The sequence below is a fragment of the Lagopus leucura genome, unplaced genomic scaffold (assembly GCF_019238085.1).
Source record: "Lagopus leucura isolate 7727_CA_CO unplaced genomic scaffold, USGS_WTPT01 Super-Scaffold_741, whole genome shotgun sequence".
Taxonomy (NCBI): Eukaryota; Metazoa; Chordata; class Aves; order Galliformes; family Phasianidae; genus Lagopus; species Lagopus leucura.
The window spans coordinates 7,497,340-7,519,341 of NW_024962256.1; the positions used below are offsets into that span (position 1 = coordinate 7,497,340).

Sequence of the window (22,002 nt, forward strand, 5' to 3'; positions counted from 1 at the left end):
TTTCTCTTGAAGTGCCTTCTTGACAGTTGTGCACCTTATGGGTGGGCAGTGTGAATTTTTCCTGAAGTAAATAAAGTGAGGGTAGATGTAATTTTTTTTTTTACCAGCTTCACGCAGACATCTGATGATTAGATTGCCACTGTAAACGATATGCAGCAATGGAAGAAGTCTGGTTCATTCAGACATGTCACAAACAATGGCTTAATGAAAAGACATGAAAACGTGTCTTGGAAAGCAAGTGTCTGTGCATTTACCCATTTTTAAAATAGAGGATGTGCTGTGACAAAACTGTTCATATGCATTTGATTTTTTTGGAATTTTGCATGTTTTTCATGATATGTGATCACTGTAAATAACCAAGAGAAAACCAATTAAGAGGAAAAAGAGCATGGGCCTAAGTAGTCACTGTGAACATAGGTGCTGCAAGTGGAAGACTGTTTAGAACAATACCATTGTCTCTAGAATTTACTTGTTCTTTTTTTTTTCTTTTGTTTTTTTTTTTGCTTGCAGCTACTGTTAAAATCTGAAAGTCTGAGAACTCTTATTTTATCGTGATGGAGGTCCTCTTTTTTTTTTTCTTTTCTTCTTTTTTACCTAAAGAAAGATCCTACAACACACATCTTTATGATCTATAATATCCTTAGGCAACAATTTTATGGAGGTAGGATGAATGCTGCTGAAGTGCAGCATCTGGGGCAGCAGTCCAATGGGAAAATAGCTCGTGCAGCTGTCACGGTCAAAAGCTCTATTACTGCAACTGTTCTGGAAATCAAAGATTTGCCTGATTTATTTACTTATACCTTATTCTGATGAGGAATAAAATTCAGTGATGCGTGTCCTTTAACAGGGAGCTATATTGAGGACTGCAGCATTGGGTTAGTTTTATACTAAAAGAGAGTGGATCTAAGTGCCACTGAAATCAAGGCTGTAATATCTGCAGGCTTTAGATGAGGTTATTTGGAAAGTCTTGGGACTTGGCATGTGAGTACAAATAAAGAATATCATCCAGTCATACCTAGGATGAGAGCTCCTATTTATTACTCCTGTTTTATTAGGAAAGTTGGTAAATCCTAGGAGGGAAAATGTTGAGATTTTTAGTCAAAACATCCACGTCCTTCTGAAAGAAAAATAAAAGATTATTCAGTTCTAATTTTAGCCAAAAGGGTGTTATTTAACTTTAAAATAGACTGTTTCATTGGGTCATAGATATGCATATAGCCATGTGTTTTTATTTATGTATACATAACTTTAGAAGAGGTATATACAGGAATACTTTACCAAAAGAGCATAAGATTTTAATTTGGTAAATTACAGAAGTGATAAACACAGGACTGATTCTCTAATTATTGTTACTAATTGATGGTTTGTGTCTGTGCAGATGGCATGATAGGAAAATCAGGTTTTGAAGAATAAAAGCAGAACAAAGAAAGTGATTCTTTGGGGTCTACCCTAAGTATGGGTAATTCAGAAAAAATACAGTTGGCTTCAGAGCTCATTCACTTTTCAGTTCACTGATGGTTTCGGTCTGTAAATCAAATGCTGGAATGCTACAGTATATAGCTTGGTATTTATGTTGCTATTGTTCTGTTGTGTTTTGTTTTTTTTTCATTCTGTTTTGTAGCTGTTTCCTTGGCTCTAGCTCTGAATGGAGTCTGCACAAATACTATTAAATTAATAGTGGGAAGGTAAGTCTTGTCATATTATAAATGATGGCTTTAACTTTTAAAGAAACTAAGAAAGAGTTGTCAGGTACAATACATCTTAATAAAAATATAACTGCTGCTCCAAAGCATATTGAGTTAGCAGGGGTCTCTGGAAAACTGTCCTTGCCCTGGTACAGGTATTGTATAACTTTATTATGTGACATCCAACTGTGATGGGAATGTGTACCCTTGTGTTGTGTTATTTGTTTGATCAGTTGGTGGATCCAGACAAATGAGGAGTCTGAAAGGAGAGATGTGAGCATACACCAGTTCATTATGTTGGTAACGCAGAAGGGTCACAGTATGTGGGAGTTTAGATGCTAGTGCCACTAGTCTGCTGGAACAGAAATCAATTGAGCCTTGATATAACCCACTGCCTGCATTTTATATGAAGTATTCCGCTCAGTGTGGTAACAGCAGAACTTAGAGCTGAGCAGTGAGCACATTCCTTGGTAGGCCGTTCTTTAAGTGTAAATTTGAATGAAGGAATCAAAAAAAAACTGTAGCAAGCAAATTTTCTGGAAAATAATTTTCAAGTAGTTTTTGGCTCTTTATCAAAAATTCTCCTGAAAAGCATATAACTGACTTGAATTTGTACATCGTTTAACTGATTAGCTTCAGCTGTGTTGCAGCATTAAGTATTTGTGCTTGGTGCCTGATGGACCCTCTCTGCTACAGAGCTCGTGCCCTGACAATAACAGTACTTGGCACTTTTATTTTAAGGAGTGCTTTTGCAATATAATTAAGAATGTCTGCAACATCTTCTTCAGGCAGACGTGAGCTCATTTTGCCTGCACTTCAAGGCAGCTAGCTGCTCTATCAGCTTGTCTGTGAATGTGGTCATTCACCTTGCTTCCTGCAAGGTTTATTAGCTCAGTCACTGTGATACCAGCCAAACCTATGTGCTACTGCTTAGCTCAGAGCAGGGCAAAAGAATCTTGGTTTGTTCAGTGTATACACAGAGGCAGCATGGAGGCTGGCAATAGGAATTGGTTGTTGTTCTGGTGACAGTTTCATAACCTAAGCTGTCCTGTTCTCAACCAAGCCTCAGCGTGACCTATGCAACTTTCTGGGGTTTCTACACTACTTTTCTCTGTCCCTGGAAGTGTTATGCATGACTGATTGCTGCAGGGAGGTGCAGCCTTACATGCTCATTTTCAGAGCTGAGATCCTGCGTGCTCTTTCAAATGAAATATGCCGTGGGGAGAGACAGGCTACAACTTCTGTGCTGGAGGACTCCCTGAGGGAGCCTGCCTGCAAAAAATTTGCCTTAAATTGATTATTTCAGAAAAACGAAACATTTCTGCTTCTGTGTTAAAAGCAGGAAGAAACCTACTCAATGTGAAATAGGCAGTGAATGTAATAATCGCTTTGAGGTTTATGTGTTACTACAGCATTTATATTTTTAATATCCATGGTGTTTTTTGTAGACCGCGTCCCGATTTCTTTTACCGCTGCTTTCCAGATGGAGTAATGAACTCTGAAATGCACTGCACAGGTGATCCAGATCTGGTGTCTGAAGGCAGGAAAAGCTTTCCAAGTATCCACTCTTCCTGTAAGTTCATTCAGATGCAGCGTTTCTTTTGTGAAAAGCTGTATTGTGTCTATGTTTTGGAATGACTCTTTATTTGTTAGATGGTGAGCTTGATTTTTGCTAGAGGGGTGCTTCTGTCTTCAGTCACCACTGCCACAAATTTCCTTCTCCTTATCTTGAGAACCACTTGAGAGCCGTAGCAGGACTATCAGTAGAGTGAAATATTATACAGGGTTAAAGAAAACAGTGCTGTTCTAAGGGGTACCTGTTTCTTAATGCAGGCTTCTATGCATCCAGTGCTTGTATAGAATATACTGTTATATTCCACTGAAATATGAAATGTGGCAGAGTGTGTTTGACCAAAGTAGTTTTGACAAGTATGAGTTAATATCTTGCAAGTACTAGATCTACTAAATCTTTTTCTTTCTTCTCTATTTTTATAATATTCTATTACTAAAATGCTTTTCTTCATGGGAAGTTATATGCTTGGAGGTGAAAGGGATAGGAAGGAATACAGAGACAGTGTGGTGCATCATTGTGGTGCTGTTCATTGTAATGAACTGGGTATGAGATGGGTTCAAGAAGTCTCCACAGCTTTAGAAGTTATCATAATTTGCTGGTAGAAGAATGAATTCCTGTATTCTTAGTCTTTTGACAATATCCACGTTATCCACATGGGATATTATGGAATGATCAGCTGTTCCTAGCTAGTGCTGTGAACTGGAAGACATGTAGGTGACTTTGTGAAAACTCAGATCTGATTAAATTAGTTATATTAACTCCGATGTTACAGAGGTTCCTTCCTCTGTCTTGCAGACCTGACTTCTACTGTGTTTGATGTCAGAAGGTCTCATAAAACTTCTTATGATGTGTAAAATAAATTTATTACTACAAGGTTGGTTTATTGCGTGTGTTTTTTCCTTTTTTTTTGGCCGACGCTGTTTGTTTCTTGCACTGTTAAATTTCTGACAACTGCCAGTTAAGTAGCACCAATGCAAACCTTTGGAGTTTGTCTTCCTGATCTTCTTTCGAACTCATAACTTCAAGTTGTGTAACTGAACAGAGTTACATAACAAGTCCCTTAATGAGATGAATGAAATTCTAGGCTGATCTTGTTTCCTTTTTCTTGTTTGAGTTCCTGAACAGTTAAGAGAGTACTAGATGTTTGTGGCAAGCTTATAAGCTTTATAGTCTTAAGTGGTAAACCAACCCAGCTGTGTCAAATTTTGTTTATTAGTTTTGATTCACATTAGAGAGGCAGTAACAGATTATATTCTATGCCACTTAGAACAAAAGGTACTTACTGCTATCTTTAGACTGTCTTCAGATGCTGACTGTCATGTTTAATTGCAATTCTCTTGGTTCACTGTGTAACAACAAAAGCTTAAAATAATTAGAAGTACACACTGATGTACCTAGAATCTGCAGGTTACCCCACAATAAACTGCAAATGTTATAATTGCTCACTTTATTGCAGTGTAGCAGTTTACTCCTTAGGGCTGCCAAGTTTAATCTAGGGAGATGTGTTTGGGTGTGCTCAGTCTGGAAACAGCCTGTGTGTGTGTGTAGTGCTCTGAGTTGTTCTGACCCATGTCAGAGTTCTCTTATCAAGGCTGCTTGTCACCTTGCATGGTGTGCTGTCGCCATGCCAGTGGGGCAGCTCACAGAACGCACTGTGAGGTTTTATTTGTAACTGCCATTGGTTTTTATCAGCACTGAGTTATGTTGCTGCAGCTCACAGAAAATTCAATAGGAGTAGAATGATGGCCCAGTGGACTTAGATTAAAAAAAAAAAAAGAAAAAAACATTTGAGTGGCTTTCCCCTTCCCTGACTAGAACAATATTAGCATGTGGCTGAGTTGGCTTTATTTCCTGCCGCAAAGCCTTTCGTTATCATGTGATGAGAATGAGGAGATATTATATATGCAGTAGCTTTTATCTGTTCGTAAGTGTATGTGAAATTAAGGCAATTCTGAAGTTGCTTGAAGTACTTAAATATTATAACATCAGGCTCCAAATAGTTAAGTCTGATAAGGTTATGTATTTTGAATCCACACGTATTTTATTCTCCTAATGGAGAAGGAAGCAATTGCAAATTGATATGCATGGGATGCCATCCCTTTTGCCTTCTGTGAAGCAAAATTATTTAGATGGAGGTTTTTTTCATTAGTATTTTATCAAGAATAATTTATACTTGTGGTAGTATTTATTTTCTTGATAGACATGACTGTGGGAAACACATTTCACTGCCTTCCTGGATGTGTGAAGCAATGAGGATGTTCAGGATATTGTCACCTCTGTTCAGCATTTGTTTCTGTAATTCTGCATTTTCAGTCTTTGGCTTTGTGTAATATGTAAACTACATTTCCCTCGTCTTTGTAAAAAGAAAAATAAAATAAAAATTATTCCCTCATTAGCTTTAAAAATTTACCCTTCCTGCCTTCTTAACGTGCTGTTAACTGCAGGTTTTCCTTCCATAAGTTCAGTACAAGACTTTTTTTTCCCTTTGCTACTTTTTCCCTTCCTACAGCATGAGATCACCACAAGATAAAGTGAAGGAGTTCCATTCTTCAGATTTCAATTGTCCTCTGTTTGGTGTGGAATTTGTGAAGTGACAGCAAAAACGATTTTGGTTGCTGTTTTTTGATTTGGTTACTGTTGGCTTTTTTTTTTTTTTTTTTTTGAAGAAATTTTAATGGGAAGAATGAGGGTTGACGTGAGCTCCAGTACCTCTTCTGGAATTACATTTAAAAGTAGCCAGCTGTAGGTTGGTATTTTCTACTTAACTGGAACATGGGAAGAAAATAAATCACAAGTGAAAGCTTCCAGACTGCCTGTATAGAAAGATTAGAAGCTTTAGTAGAGAGCCATTTTCATCCTGAAACTCATTTTTCTTGCAGTGCTCCTTGGACAGGCTGTCAATCAAAGGCTTTGTTATATCAGGATCTAAAGCGTCAGCCATGCAAAATGTGGCCTTTAACAAGAAAGTCTGTGTTGCTGTGACTGTTGTATGATAGAAATGCACTACTGGGAGGTGTAACAGTAGTGGCAGTGCTGGCACCCCCAGATGGCCAGACCTGACCTTGTGTAGTCAAAAATAATGTTGTGAACTACCTGTGTCCCGCTTGTGCCCTGAAGGAGAGTTCAGTTTCCTCGTTAGAGCACAGATAATCTTTTTGTATTTTTTTTGGTGTTTTTTTTAATTTTTTTTTTTCCACTTAAATTCCCTTGTCTGTCATCTCCCTTACCAAGCAGGTTGTATAAAACGAATTAAAAAAGTGTGGAGCACAGACTGTTTTGTAAAGTAAGAGACTTTCAGACTGATGTGAACTGCATCTTTGCCTGAAATGAAAGGTATTTGAAATAGGAAAAGAGGTTTTAAGCCCTTTGTGTTCATACTCCATTAAGTGAAGAAGCAAAGAATGCAAGCTGAGATTGGAAAATTTTACAAGTTTGTTTTTTTTTTTTTCTACAGCAGTTTTACAAATGAGCTGCAGATCTGTAGCTGATATGCCATGGTTATGACAGGAGTGATGGTTGTAATGTAGAGGCAGATGAGAAGAAGACTGTGACTGCTAAGGTAGCTGTGGTGTTGTTGTCTTACCAATCAGGTGCCTGTAAGATGGGAAGAACTGAAGGAGCAAAATCATTTTTTCACTTTATGGTTCTGATGATATCACAAATATAAACTGGTCCTGTCAAATATTGTGGGTTATGTGTTGTTTTTATTTTGTGTATTTTCTCCTACTTTAAATGAGAGAGCTCAATTAAGCTGTTGATCCCTTGCTATGCAACAAACAAAAACAAATAAAACAAAAAATTATTTGCGAGCTTGTACACAGGTGGCTTTTGAGAATATTTCCTGCCATTTATGTCTTTCTGGAAGGTTTGACCAGGCAGTCAGGCACCCTGACATCTTACAGAATTAAATCTGGTATTTAGGTATATGCATAGATTCACAGATAATGAAGATAGTAAAACCTTCTTGTATCATTTGTGCTGTGTCAGTTCATTGCCACATGCAGATATTCATGACAAATTTAAAAAACATAAACATTTTGCTATATTAATTTTAAACATTTTATATTGTAGCATTTTCCTACAGCTGAAAATTACCTTGATTGGCATGCGGTTTGTGAGCTTCCTGTAGGATAAATACTTCCCTCTGGTCTAATCTTGAGCCACCTAATTGGATATCTCTTTTATGATCTTGGTATCTCATTTCTAATTGCTCTGAATTCATCATGCTAGTATGATTTTCTTCTATTAAGCTTTGGTTGAATATTATGGATTACTGCATGCTCCAGTAATTTTCTGCATAGTTTTGAGTTTTTTTTTTTCCTTGTTGTAGTAACTTCCTTTTCTCATCAAGAATGCTAATAAGAGATCCAGAAAATATTTTTGGGCTGCTGCACTGTGAAGCTCTCCAGGTATCAAAACCATTGGGAAACATCTGATCACTTCTAAAAATCATCTTTGACCAAAACAGATTTCAGTGTAAGAACATGTGCTTATCTAGGCTAGATACATTTGGACTATTTGTACACTGACTGATAATTGATTTTAAAGTATTATTTTCCAGTAACTAGATTTCTTCAGGTGGAGAAGTTGAGTGTTGTGTGTACGATGAAAGTGGTGAGTTGCAAGTTGAGGGATACTGTAAAAGAATGAAAAACAATTATCACAAAAAGCTTGTTTTAGAAGCACAAATTCATAGAAATCCACATATTTTTCCAATTACTGCCTGCAATTAAGTCCCCTAAGCTGCCATCTGTGAAGATTTTGATTCAAAATTATGAATCCAGATCATCTCCTCAAATTGGTGGTACCAAGTTTTGCACTCAACTCTGAATCAGAACGAGGAAGACCTGCCACGTGGCATTTTAGTTGCATCTTTGACCCAGAATTCGTCATTGAAATGAAGATATGCCAGCAATGCCAAGTACAAATGTGCTGTAAATGTGTATTATGGGTCTTGTGTGCCTATGGCTGTGAATGATGTGGACTGGGATGGCAGAGGGTTGAGAGAAACAGCACAGTGAGATCAGTGTGGGACTCTTACTGTCATAACCTGAGTTCTCTTTCATGTGTTGAGTCTTTATTGGGTACTCGTAAGAAGATACTTTTCTGGGAGTATTAAACTGCTAAATGTACATCAACTTTCAGCCCACGGCTTACAAATACCTCACAGTCTCCATAGACAGGAAGGAAAATAATCAACAAATGGTCAATTTCTGTTTTGGCTTTATCCATTTTCTATTAGAAATTCTTCTTTGACAAGTACTGTTTCTTTCATACTGTGTGGTTTTTTAGCAACTTGCACTTTCCTTACAAAAATGGCCTATGTGGTGATATGCCACTGTTTAGGTAATTAACATTTTCCATGGCCAGATTTGCAAGAGTTTCACATTTCAAATTGTAACATTGCAGGGAATTGATTTTTAATTTCTCTATTCAGGGTGAGCCTTTTCAGGTATAAACTCATTACAGATTAAGGTAAAATGTCCTTTTGCAGTGTAGAGGGTAATGTCAGTTTTTTTGCAGTATAGAGGGTAAATGATCAGAATCAATGCCAGAACTGAATTAGCTGGGGAATTCTGTTCTATTAATATTTGTCTTGCTACATCAAATAAATGATCAGCAAACAAAGTTAATGGGAGCAGTAATCTAAGAATTAGAGTCTTGATACCTACCGTACACTTAAGTACAGCCACTGCCTTTAAGAAAACTTTGCAAGTGGAGCATGTAACACGATGTAGATTCTATTTATATTAAAAATAGGATATGTACATGATAAGAGTATTGAATGTGATGTCAGCCATGCTTATTTGGTGGGAGAAAGAGCAGTGTCTCTAGAAAAGAAACAATAATAGAGGAAAAAAAAAAGGATCATTATTTTCTGCTGGCCTAATAAATGAGATTATATCCTTGGACCATTTCTGAATAGTAATTTTCTACTTTAAGTAGCCAGATTCCATTATGAATGACTGCAGCAATTGCTCAGCCTAGTAACAAGCTTTAAAAAAAAAAAAAAAAGAAAAAAAAGAAAGAAAAATTATTCTGCAGAGATATTCCAGTCCTATCTGTGACCAAGGAGAGAAAAGGAGTCCCAGCTGCCTTTTCTCATTGCATTTCCATGTCTGCCTTCACAAGGAATATCAGCCCCCACATCCTATTAGGAGTATGTATGCCTTTCCTTCCAACTCTGACACATTTCCTAGAAACAGAGTTCCTATTAAATTTCACAAGCTATCAAGACTGTATGTTGAATTACTCAGATGCCGACTTACTGAGCAGCTCTAATGTATATTATTGTATTAATCAAGGTTGCTGTCTAGCTGCCATTTTCTTTCTGCACAGATATAGCCATGTAGCTATGCTGTTGTTAATACCACTTATTTGCCTGAGGCTATACCAAATCTTAAGGTGAAAGGGAACATCCTTATCTTTCCATTAATTTCTCTGAAAATGGTAGGCTTGCTTTCAAGCTGCATGAGGGATCTTTGCTTCTCAGCAGCACGCAGCCTTTTTTGTTAAGATGGCTGAAAAACCTGAGGTGTTACATCTCTCTGCTATCCAGCAACATTCACCAACCTTCTGGAAGAAAACGTGGAAGTAGTGTAATTCTTCACAGAAGTAGCATGTGATTTAGCATTATCAAAGCCTACATGAGACATCAGAAAATTGTAACTGAATTGTACCAGATTTCTTGGTCTCAGGACTGTGATTTAATGATTTGCAGTCCACTCTAATTTGTGATTCACATAGGAAACCAAAAGGTTTTAGGAGGCTTTTGTTTTGTTTTTCCTAATCTCCAGTTCATGTAATACAGGGAATTTAGGAATAGACTGAGGCTTCAAAGGAGAGTGAGGGAAGAAAAGGGTTATCATCTTGCATCCTAGGTCATTAATGAGGAGTGGAATGAATGGCTCTTAAGAGCTGACATGGTTCTTCTTCAAGAGCTGGAGAAGCAAAGTGAAAGAAATGAGCTGGAAGTAAGAGTCTCTGAATTTGACTTGGATAAACATGTTTTTGCAGCAGCTGTTGCTGCTTCTTGGTTATTATAGCTGTTTTTTCCTTCTTGGTCATTACAGCTGAATTTTCTTTCATCAGTGTAGAGGAAAAGCTTTCAGACTAATTCTCTCCATTCTTTTGCCTAACCTTAAGCTTTCAGTAAGGTTGAGGTACATGCTTGATTTCATAGCCTGAAGAAAAGGTTACGGTATTGTAGACTTCTGCTGTGCACAAAGCTAAGACCATTGTTCTTCTGACTGACCTGTTCAGCAAAAATGACTCTGAGTTACTCTAAGGATCTGAATATCAGTTTTAGCCTGTGAACTGTGATGACAGCTCTTCTGTGGAGCAAAACGGGTCAGAAAGCTCAAGAAAATAAATGTATCAACTCAGACCTGAAGACAGAGGAGGCTGGTGCATAGGGTTCTGTGATTTATTTTGTCCAGGAATGACTGTATGAAGCTCTTAATTTTGGATAGGATAAATTTCTAAATCTTTAGAGACTCCATGTAAGACTTTCTGTGGCACCATTTTCACTCTGATCAGGCATGTGCTGTTGAAACTGTTATGACAGTCCCCTCTTGCAGCACATTGCATTATGTTGTTGGAGACCATGCTAAGACTAAACAAAAAAATAATAATAAATAGAACCCTCAAAATTGAATTAAAATGCTGAAATGGGAGGCACCCTTATGTAGAGGTGTCTGCCTGATTTATCAATTTATAGGAAACTCAGTAATAAAGATATTTGATCGTGTAAATGTATCTGTTGAAAACAAGGAAATATTAAAAATCTCTCGAGATAAATACTGTGTGATAGATGGCATGAAATCAAGACTGTAATTTGTGCCAGAATGAGAGAAGTGCAGAGCATCTACAGAAAGTCCCATTTGGGTTTTGCTATTACTGTCAGTTCTACACAGAAAGAAACCAGCTATTACAGATAAGTGAGCAGATAGGTAATATTTTTTTTCCTCCCTTTTGCAGAGAACTGAGCAAATAATGAAGTCGCTGCTTTATCTAACAAACCCTACACATAAAATATTGATGCTAAACATTTTTAAAGTGAACACTGCTTTGTAGCAGTCAACTGATTTCCTGTATTTTTTCTGGTGATTTTTCTCTTGAGACTTTTAGTTCTCGCTTGTTTTCAATCTAAACTGTGATTTTACAATTTTCTGTATTCTGTTTGAGCAGAAACTTTTGGAAAATGATTGTGTTGGAAGTTCCATATCATGTTGGAAAACCACTCAAGTTGAACATAGAAATGAAATTGCCAGTGAAAAATAGCAAAGGAGCTCTTTTTAAAGAGGGGAGAGGGAAAAATGCATGGGTGGTTGTACTGAGAGAGTTAAGTAAGGAAATCGGGATGGTTCAGATAGTTTTTTGATAGCAAAGCAAATTCTACAGACTCAGGTCTGTGTGTAATTTAAATTGGTGAAAGGTGCTCAGTGATGCAGTAAGTCCTCTGTCATATTATTAGTTATTTTATTCTGCATTTTATTAACCTGGCTTCTCTGTCTTGCCTGCTCTGGCTGTCCTCCTCTGTGACTTCCTTGAAATTAGTAAGTTTGAGTGGATGAACGCAGCAAGGTCCTGTATTGAATAATGGAAGTATCACATGCTGCAAATAAGAAAAAAGTCTAAAAGTAGGAGCTCAAACATATTTATGTTATAAATATCTCTTGGAGTAGGAGACTTCTTGGTGTAAACCTGCCATCTTAGATATGGAAAATCATAGCTGTTTAAAAAAGAAAAGAAAAAAAGCACTTTTGATGTTGACTGGCAGATTGTTTAATATTTCATTTCTCCTTTATCTCTAAAATTATCTGTTCTGCTGAATGTGTTCACGTATGTTTGTGTTGTATTTGTGGTGTGTCTTGCTGTGTCACTAAAAAAAGCCCCAAACAACCCAAAAATAGGAGGAGGCAGAGGCTGGAAAGTATTATGTCTTTTAGGTGAACAGTGGACAGCCACTTTCTCTTCCCCTTTCTCAATAAGTAACTGAAATTAGTTAGTTTTAGAAAATAAAGTATTTTTACATTTTAAAAGACATTCATTTGTTTGAAAAAAAAAAAAATGGTTGGTTTGATTCAGAGTGAAGGAATTATTGAATTTCAATAGAATTGTTTGCTATGCTGTGATAATTTGTATCAAATATTACTGCAGTACGTGTAATTATAGTTGGGTATTTAAATTTCAACTGTTAATTATCCTTAGCTAGCAATTTCATGGAGGATAATCATATTTCCTTCAGTTGAGAGTGAACATTTTAAGTAACAGATGAGCTACAAGCCACAGGTTTTGGCAGTAATTGCTGCTACTCCCTCTTTTCAAGATAAATCTCTTAATTAACAACTGTACAGCAGTGCCTCTTTGAAATATTTCATCCTCTTATATAAGTATCTTGAGAAGTAAGGAATAAATGTCTTAGGCAAGAAAAAAAAGGTCCCCTGTGGGGTTTATTGGCTTCTTAATTCAAACTGTAAGTATACTTGGGAATGTTTGTGTTTCAGGTTTTTACCTCTTTGACATATTTACCTCTCAGCACTCAAAGGCTGTTTGAATTCATGAGGGGCTTAAGAGACAAACTCCGTAAAGCTTAGTTCTCCAACACTACTAATAAATCAAATCCTGCTAGTCTGAGATTCAGATTATGTACATCTCAAACAGATCTCCAAAAGACTTATTTTTCTTGAATTAAAAATACAAACAGGCAACAGCTTTTACAGCACACTCCTTGATGCTCTCTGCCATATTGTGTTGTGCGTTTGGTGGAAACACTCCAAACCTCTGCTGTAAAGCTTTTCTGTCCGCTAAAATACTCTTCAAATTGTGTTTTGACTGTATTTCACATGCTGATCCATATGTCCAAGAGAGATTGATGCAACTACCTGGCATGATAAATGTGATAGTAAGCAGTTGAGCAGTATGTCATCCATTTACAAGGACAATACTGAAGATTTATGTATGACAGAATGGGAGGTAAGAAGTTACCCCATTCAATGTGTGGCTTGGTATGTTCCCCTTTGAAAGAATGTTGAGCTATAAAGAAAAACTTGTCCATGACAGGACTTATTTATACTTAGTTGCCTCATAAATCCCACAGTGACAATAATTTGTACTAGAATTAAATAGCTGATGATCTAGAGCTTGTGTTTAGATGCTGTATTTATGCTAACAAAGAGCAGAAAAAGAAAATTATCCTCTGGCTATCATAAATGTCAAGGTAGTAGGCATTTAATTAGAGCTGACCTGTTTGAACTACTCTACAAATCTTGTCTCAGTTTTAATATTTTTTTTCTGGAAGAAATTAGAGGCATATTTTCTTTATTTCATAAAGGGATGCAGGTCTGATCTAACAAAATTCAGTCAATCCATGGTTTTCCTTATGCCTGTAAGGAGATAAATGCATTATCCACAGACCACACTAGAGCGGTGCCGTTCCCCAAATGCCATTCTGTCCTGGATTTAAATCCAATATCAATTCATTAGTTGGGTTTAATTTCACCAAGTGTGACTGAAAAATGTGGAGATCTCAGTGATGAGTAAAGAGTAAAAACCACACCTTGCAGAGATGTATTTTAGTCTGGCTCAACTGTATGAAGAGGGCTGAATTCATCAGGTGATCTGTTGTAGTGTTGGATGCTAAGGCTGCTGTGCTTAGTGCCTGAGTGCTGTCCTCTTTATGTTCAAAGTAATTCCAGAATCTGAGACGTTTTGGGCTTTGTCTTTACTGTGTTCTCAGAGAAAGGGAATTTGTTCAAGGTTTCTGTCATCAGAATTGGCAAAGGAGTCCATGGAACAGGTTCATCTCTAGGACTTTCTGTTAAATACTGAAATTAACAGAGCAATTCAGAAGAACTTCACTTCTTTTTTTTTTCTAGATGGGACGCATGCCCTGAGACCACTTTAGATATTTCAGATGTAGTGAGATGTCTTGAAAGGTTCCTGTAAATTACATATCAGGCAAAAAAATGCACAAAGAAGTTTCATGGGAATTCCTTGCAGCAGTCCTGACAAAGCAAGCTAATGATTTATAGTCTGCTTACTTACCTTTCAGATAATATAATTCTCTCTTTGTTCTAACGTCTCTCTGTTTCCAGTACTTCCTTTTTGTTTTCCAGATCCTTGCATACTTTTGTATTTTGTGATGTGCTTTTCATGTTGCTTCTGCTAAACTGTATTTCTTTGTTGTTGTGGAAAGAAATTAATAAAGTTGAGCCACAGGGAAGGTGATTGACTATCCCACTTGGAAAAACAGATATATATTTTGCCTTGTGATAATAAGCTCAAAATGTACTCTGGGAATTGTACTCCTATAAAATCCTCTTTGAATTGAATTTCGGCATTAAAATTTATGCAGCCATTTGGTATCATGTTTTCCTTCAGGAAAGATAAATATTTCAGGCTTTGAACAGTCTGAAACTGAAAACATTCACCAGTTGCCCCAGCTAGAATTGTGGCAGGCTGCTGTGCAATTCCTGTGAAGAATAGTACGTGTTTGAATACGAAAAATATGCAGTAATCATTGCAAGTGTAAGGCATTACAAAGAGATGGATCATTTTCTCTGACAGGCCATTTGTGATGGTTGTTTTGCAGTTTCATAATTTGTTGCCACTGAGATGAGTTGGGGGTTTGTTTTTTTTTTTCTTTCCAGATTTTAAGCTGTATCATGTAAGGAAGACACATGCTGTGTGTTTAGCAAAGCATCCACTGAAACCTGAGATGCTGAAAGTCCTCAAGTCCTTCATTTTCCAGAAAACACTCACAAAAGCTATTCATTTTTAATGAATAATTTATTTGGGGGCTTTAGATCAGATTCCTGTTCACGGGTTGTCCCTGTATGCCTTTTAACTTGATAATTGGTTTGCTCCATACAGATGGTTTTTTAAACCCACCTACATCCCCTGAGAGATTAAGATGTCGGAATGGGGTTTGCTGTGCTCCTAGATGCTGTCATTCCCTTTGCTTCTTCTCCGAACCTTTTTTTCAAAAGAGAGTGACAGAAGCAATCTGAAAAGTTGAGTCTAACAAAGCTCTGTGCATTCCAATAATGATAATGCTGAGACAGAGCTCTTTCTGATATGCTTCAAGCACCATTACTCTGTAGTTTAAAAAATGTGCCTTTGTTCTTTTCTCCTCATTGAGCACTTAATTAAATATTTCTGTCTGGAATTTGTGTTAAGTATATCTTAAGATAATGCTGTTTTAAATTGAATCAAACTGATTTTCTCATTTTCCCTTGTGCCAGTGTCTCTAAAGAGGGCTGGTACTTTATGCAGCTCCTTGCTTTATTTATGTAAACAGAGTATTGGTTTCTTCCAGATCGTAAGAAATTAACATAGTAGGAGTATTAGCGTAGATGAGGAACATTGCTGTGCCTCTTTGCCATCTTTCTTGTTCAGAATGATGACCTTTATTACATTAGACAATTTGAAAATACGTATGTAATAGAGTAGGTCATCTGATACGTTTTTGCAGTTTTCCTATGATGCAGTGAAATACTGAGTCCAGCCTGCATGGGGGGAAAAAAAAGGTTTCTCAAGTACGTTCTACTGACTGACCAGTTCTTCAGTGTAAATATCACCTGCAATCCTAGATTTCTTGAAGAGTAAATTGTTTGTTCAATGATTTTGACTGATCATATCTTCAAAATACAGCCATCAAGCAAAGTAGCCTGCATGGAGTGCATAGCAGTTGAGTTCTTTCATAGAATCATAGAATAGTTTGGGATGGAAGAGACCTTAAAAATCATCTAGTTCCAACCCTACTACCAATCCCATGTAGTGCATTAATCTCAAACAGTGCTGGCATCAAGGTATCAAGCTCCACAGCTGAACTGCATCACAAAAAATACATATATATATATGAATTTGGCTTTTCTTGATAATTTTCCCATCTGCTAACCCAGAAATGTTGGGATCTTAGCTTGAAACCTGCCAAATTCAGATGCATTTGCTTTAAGTTACATTCACTGACATGGATATCTTCAGAATTAATTCATTTCCCTTATTCTTTCCTATGGAAGTAGAAAAAAGAACTGCCATTCTTAGATGGTGATTAGCATTAAATTAGTTCCACACACTCTACTGTGTGGAAACAGGAGAAATCCTCCCAGATATTTTGAAGACCTAGCAGATAAATGTGGAATGAGGAACCATGGCTTCAGAATGTATTGTTACGTTTATGATAAATAATCTCACATTCCCAAGTATTTAGCTGTTAATTCCGCGCTCTTCTCTGCTGATTGCGCTATCACTGTGAATATGGGGTCAAGCAGCCCTTTCTGGATGTGCACACTCCAGGGTAAGGAAAATCAGTCTTATAATATTGTAACACAAAGCTGCTTTGCAAATTATTATTTTCATAGCTACGAGCTAGAGTATCATTTTGGTACTTTTCCAACTTACATTGGGCTTAAGTTCCCTTGCGGGAGTGTGTGTGAGTCTCTTCTTTTTCACCTTCAGTTTAGAGGAACACAACCATGTGTGGCAAAATCTGGCTTTGTGTCTGGTTCAAAAATATATTCTGTGGATGTTCTCTGTTCATTCACAAGCTCTTCTTTGTGGAAATACTTAGGTATGTCTAGTTAGGCCCTAAATCCTAACTGTATTACAGTATGGTTGTGTATTGCCATGCATATACATCTTCCAAGATCAGAGAGTAGTTATTTATAATTCAAGGTGAATAAATGAATAAATAACATCCACAGAGACTTGAGTCCAGAAATCATGAAAATGTGTGTAGCTACTGTGGCTGAGAGTGTTTCTGTGTGCTGCTTCACCTCTTTAAAACATTCATTGCAGCAAACTGTGTGCTTTCAATGTAGATTACTGTGGAGAAAAGAACAGTTTCCATTCAGCAGTTCCATCTGCAGCAGATGTTCTTTATGATGCGTGCAATTTTCCTGCTCAGTCTCAGAATTACATTACATTGTCCCATACCAAAAGGAACCTCGCCTTAGTAAGAGTGTTACAGTAGAACAAATTCTTAAGGTGCTGATCTCCTCAGTCAGTTTACTGAGAATCCTACAGTGTTTCATCTTTCACGAGTGATTAACTATCGAGGAAGATCTCAGCTTAAACTCCACTTCAGAAACAAATGAAGCAGTTACCTTTAAAGAAGAAAGTTCTGTTTTATGCCTTCTGTTAACTGGGGGCTAAGTTAAGTTGCTGAAAGGCAACGCAGTGCATTTTGATTTCGATGGATGTTGCTGTAATATTCATTGTAGTGCTTTTGCAGGTCAGCTCTACCTTACCTGAATCACGAATATGAAACCTCAGTTTAGAAACTAAGGTTTAGGTTGAAGAACTTAAGGCATGAGCACTTGTGAATTTAAGTGCATAAGGAAAAGATTTCTCTGCATTCTTCATTATCTACAATATTGATATGGTCGTGATAAAATTTGGTTTTTCTGTATAGCAGAGGCATTAATGTACAGAGGTACTTCAGTGTTTTTTTTCTGTTCTGATCCCATGAGAAGCTCCTACACCTTGTAAGACTTTTTTCCAATAGAGTGGAAATCTGAATGAAATGCAGATGCTGTTTTGTTTTTGTTTTGTTTAAAAAACCTGCTGCTCTGAGGATGTGTCTTGAAAATACATTCATTTCAAGAACACCATGATATAAAAATGGCAGAAGGAATGATTTCTTCCTGTCAGATAGATGGTATGAAGGGCAAAGCAAATGTATATTGCACTTGCAGAGGACTGAGCATAAGAATGTAACCCAATCTGCAATAAATCTTAGATTTATTCAATTGCTCAAGCCTCTTATATTTTAAGGTTTGCCTCCCACCGTCCTCTGACAAATACTGAATCAGCACTGGTTGGAAAAGCTGCTAGGAAACAAAACATTTGGTGTGTTGGTTTGCTGATTAATTAGCATTCTCTCTGTCTCTCTTTATCCAGTCTAAAGAAATGATTTATTTGTGTGTTTGAAGATGAAGTGCAAATCTTCAGTAATTGCATTTAAACAGCTGTGTGGTATAAACTTATAAAACCATTGTGCAGTCAGCTAAAATAGTCCATCCCATAGATTCATCAGCAAAACAGAGTAATTACTTTATCACACTTAGCGTTTGGGAACATGAGGACAAGGGCATTTAAAAAGCCTTGGCAGATTAGAAAAAAGGCACGTCTGACCCAGCACTGAAGGCAGAAACTCAGAATTTTCTATTGTGAATGCAACTTATCTTTTCTCACAGAGCTGGGTAGGTATTAGAAAGGTAAAACATATAGAAGCAATCAAAAAAAGGATTTTGAATACTTGGATAAATATTAATAATTTTGCTGTCAGTGCTTTATGTGCTTATGCTCCACCCCTGATGCCCTGGAGGTGTTCAAGGCTGGGTTGGATGGGACCCTGGGCAGTCCGGTCTAGTGTTGGATATGGAGGTTGGTGGCCCTGCATGTATGTGACAAGAGGTTGCAGCAGCTTCATGATCCTTGATGTCCCTTCCAACCAGGGCCATTCTGTGATTATGCTCTATGTTGGTGTATGATTGTTGTGGACATTCGCTGTATTTTGCAGGGGTACCTGTTCAGCAGCAGCACTGATTTTTCTACAGCTATAAAATGCATTGAAGTGTCTAAAAACAAACGAACAAAACAAAAAAAACCACAACACCCCACTTGCATTCTGGAAGGTGAAAGGAAAAGGAAGGAAGTTGAGCTCAGAAACTTGCTGTGTTCTGTAATTGCTGCCAGTTCAGTGTGTTCTGTAGGAATGTGTTAATGGAACTTAAAATATCATTTAAATGTAAGACAATTGCATCCTTTTCATTTTCAGCTTTGAGCTTGAACTTTTTACAATAGGTCTCGAATCATGAAAGACGTATTGAAGGTTTAACATGAAAAGGCTTTTGTGACTCAAGTTATAAATTCATCCAAATATCTGACTTAATGTATTAAAAAAATCAGAGATTCTTTATGCAGCCACTTTCTCCCCCAAAGGAAAAAGGTGAATTGCTAAAGGAAAAAAGAATCAATTGCTATTGGAAATGTGAATGGCTAGAGGTAGCACAGTATTTGCAGACGCATTGGATTATATAAGAGCTCAGTACAGATCAGATGGCAGTGGCTCTACATTGCAGTGTTTGCTTCCCTGATTGCTTGCATTGCTGCAGAGATAACGCCACTGCTGTGGAGAGCAGATGTACGTCATGGATCTGCACATCATCTTTGCCCATTCCGTTCATACAGTACTGCTGTGTGGTTTTGTGGCTGTTTCTAATATTAATTTGTACAATGGTTGACTTTTTTGTGAAATAAATAAATAAATAAATAATGTATTTTCCTAGAGCATAGGCCATGTTCTTTTAAAAGTTATAACTGCATTGTTAATATGATTATGTGGAATCATCATTTGTGTTCTGAAACTCCCTCACTTCTCGTAGATGGAGCTTATTGCCATCTCAGCTTGGCTCCTCATCTCCCCCTGTAGAGACCATGGCTTCTCTGCAGTAGAAGGATTCTACTGTCAGATCTGAAAGGATAGTATGCTACACTGTATTTATGGCAAATTACTGTAATTCTGCATTTTTCTTTCAGTTGCATTTTCAGGCCTTGGCTTTACCACCTTCTACCTAGCTGGAAAGTTGCATTGCTTCACAGAAAATGGCCGGGGGAAGAGCTGGCGGCTCTGTGCAGCAATACTGCCACTCTACTGTGCCATGATGATTGCTCTGTCACGTATGTGTGATTACAAACACCACTGGCAAGGTGAGCTATGGAGATACTTTTTCATGTATCTATATTATTAGCTTTGCATTTCTGTATTTTTTTGTTTGTTTCATTGAAATCATGTGAGTTACAATGCACATTATTGCAGACCTCTCTTTCTCTTTGGCTGACACTCCTGAATTTCTACCTTTTGGTTTCAATTAAGTGCAGCGTTACTTGGTCCCACTGAGCTCTTTCCCATCTCATACAGAAGTCCCCATACCAGAGCAAGACATCCTATTACACGCTTTTTTTTTTTTCCTCTGGTTTTGTGTTTGTGCAGCATCTTGCTCTATCATAGCAGCTAAATCACAATCCATTAACCTTGACATACTCTTGAAGGAATCTCTTAGTTTCCTGCAGGGTTCTTACCTTGTTCCAGGGCTTGCTGCACTCGGATCAGAGAGCACGAAGCTGTTAGGTTTCTTGTGCTCTGTGTGAGACCTTTTTGAATTAGTTTAACACAAATGAATATGAACAGCAGCGTTCGGGTTTACTCTCTAGTTCTGGATGTGTGTTTGCATAGTGCACTACATCTTGCCAAGAGTAAGGATTAGGATTTATGTACTGACATGTGCTCTGAGGCACATTATTATGCTGTATTTTATATATGATGGATGGAAACTACACCCAAGGGGTTGTATCTGTATCCAATTACAGGTGCTCATATTTTTGTTTCTGAAACTCAATCTGGAAACTCAGATAGCTCTTCCCAAGCTAGAATCGTGCTGGCACACAATGCTCTGCAGGTGACCTGTGCCCTTAGCTGGAAGAACTATCTTCTCAAGGGAGAGTCATATTCGCTTTGTAACATGCTATGCCAAAGCTCAGGCCTTGTTTTTCATGCCCAGCAGCGTCATCCAATTGTATTGTATGTGCTGTGGTGTGTGAACAAAGGCCATCAATATGATGTCCAAGACGGCATACTGTAGGTGAAAGGTGGAGTAGAGTATATGTAAATTACAAAGTCAAGACTGAGAACATTAATATTAAAAGATTTTAGGAAGCCCGTTAAGTTTGGCTAGAAAATGTAGCATTCAGGATTTATTGTTGAAATAGGTGAATATTAGAATATTTCATTATGAATCCTGAATATACTGACTGCTTTCAAGTCCCCATGATCTCCATTTAGAGATTCTTTTAAGGAAAGATAACTGCTGAAATTAAAAGAATATTCTTTTTCCTTTACGGGCAAAGGAAAAAGGTAGAAAGTCTGGTTTAAACATAGGTCAATCAAATGCTTTGTATTTACAGTGTTCCTTACAGTCTGTCCATTCAGTGGTAACAAGACTTTGTTGTTTTCTTACCTAGATGCTTTTGTTGGAGGGATCATTGGCCTCATTTTTGCTTATATTTGCTACAGACAGCACTACCCTCCTTTGGGTAATACAGCTTGTCATAAATCTTACGTCAGCCTGCTAGATCAGAACTCAATGAAGAAAGAAGAGAGACCTACAGCAGATAATGCTACTGGCCTGCCTCTGGAGGGAATAACTGAAGGTCCAGTATGACTAAGAAATGCAAAATGAACTTCTAGCCTTCTCACATTTTCACTAAGCTGGTCTCTTAACACAGTGTTTCTTACCATACACTTGGTCTGCACTTCTTTTTTTTTTTTTCGTTTCCTTGTTATAAAGACAAATTGAACTTTTTTTTTTTTAATGCCATAGTATCATTATAATTTTAAATTCTGAGTTTCTGTTCATATTGATTGCTGAATTATCTGTTTTCAGTCTACTGCAAACAGATAGATTATTCAGGGGAAACAGGACATTAAAAGACAATCCCACAGGGAGATTGATCAAGAAAGTAATTTTAAAGAAGATGTGGTTGAGGATACTGTAGATCTGGAAACAGATTTTCTTAAGTACTTTGTATCTCCTAGAAAGTTTGATTGTCTTCAGCACTCACTCACTTCAATGGGTGATGAGTATACACAGCACTTTTCATCAAGTGTTCAGTGTCTGTTCTGGCCAGATGTTTCTTTGTGTAATTTAATAAGTTAGGGCATCATCCTTCTGTTTA

The 22,002-nt window shown here is 37.3% G+C and overlaps 1 protein-coding gene across 1 annotated transcript in view; it reads left to right on the forward strand.

Annotated features, from left to right (window-relative positions):
• Positions 1-21,637, forward strand: part of PLPP4 (phospholipid phosphatase 4) — a 45,359-nt gene extending 23,722 nt beyond the window's left edge. The window contains exons 4-7 of the mRNA XM_042863854.1: positions 1,622-1,685; positions 3,134-3,258; positions 19,807-19,977; positions 21,289-21,637. Of these exons, the coding sequence (XP_042719788.1) occupies positions 1,622-1,685; positions 3,134-3,258; positions 19,807-19,977; positions 21,289-21,488 (560 nt within the window). The 3' untranslated portion in view covers positions 21,489-21,637. The remainder of the gene's footprint in view (positions 1-1,621; positions 1,686-3,133; positions 3,259-19,806; positions 19,978-21,288) is intronic.
• Positions 21,638-22,002: the final 365 nt, after the last annotated feature.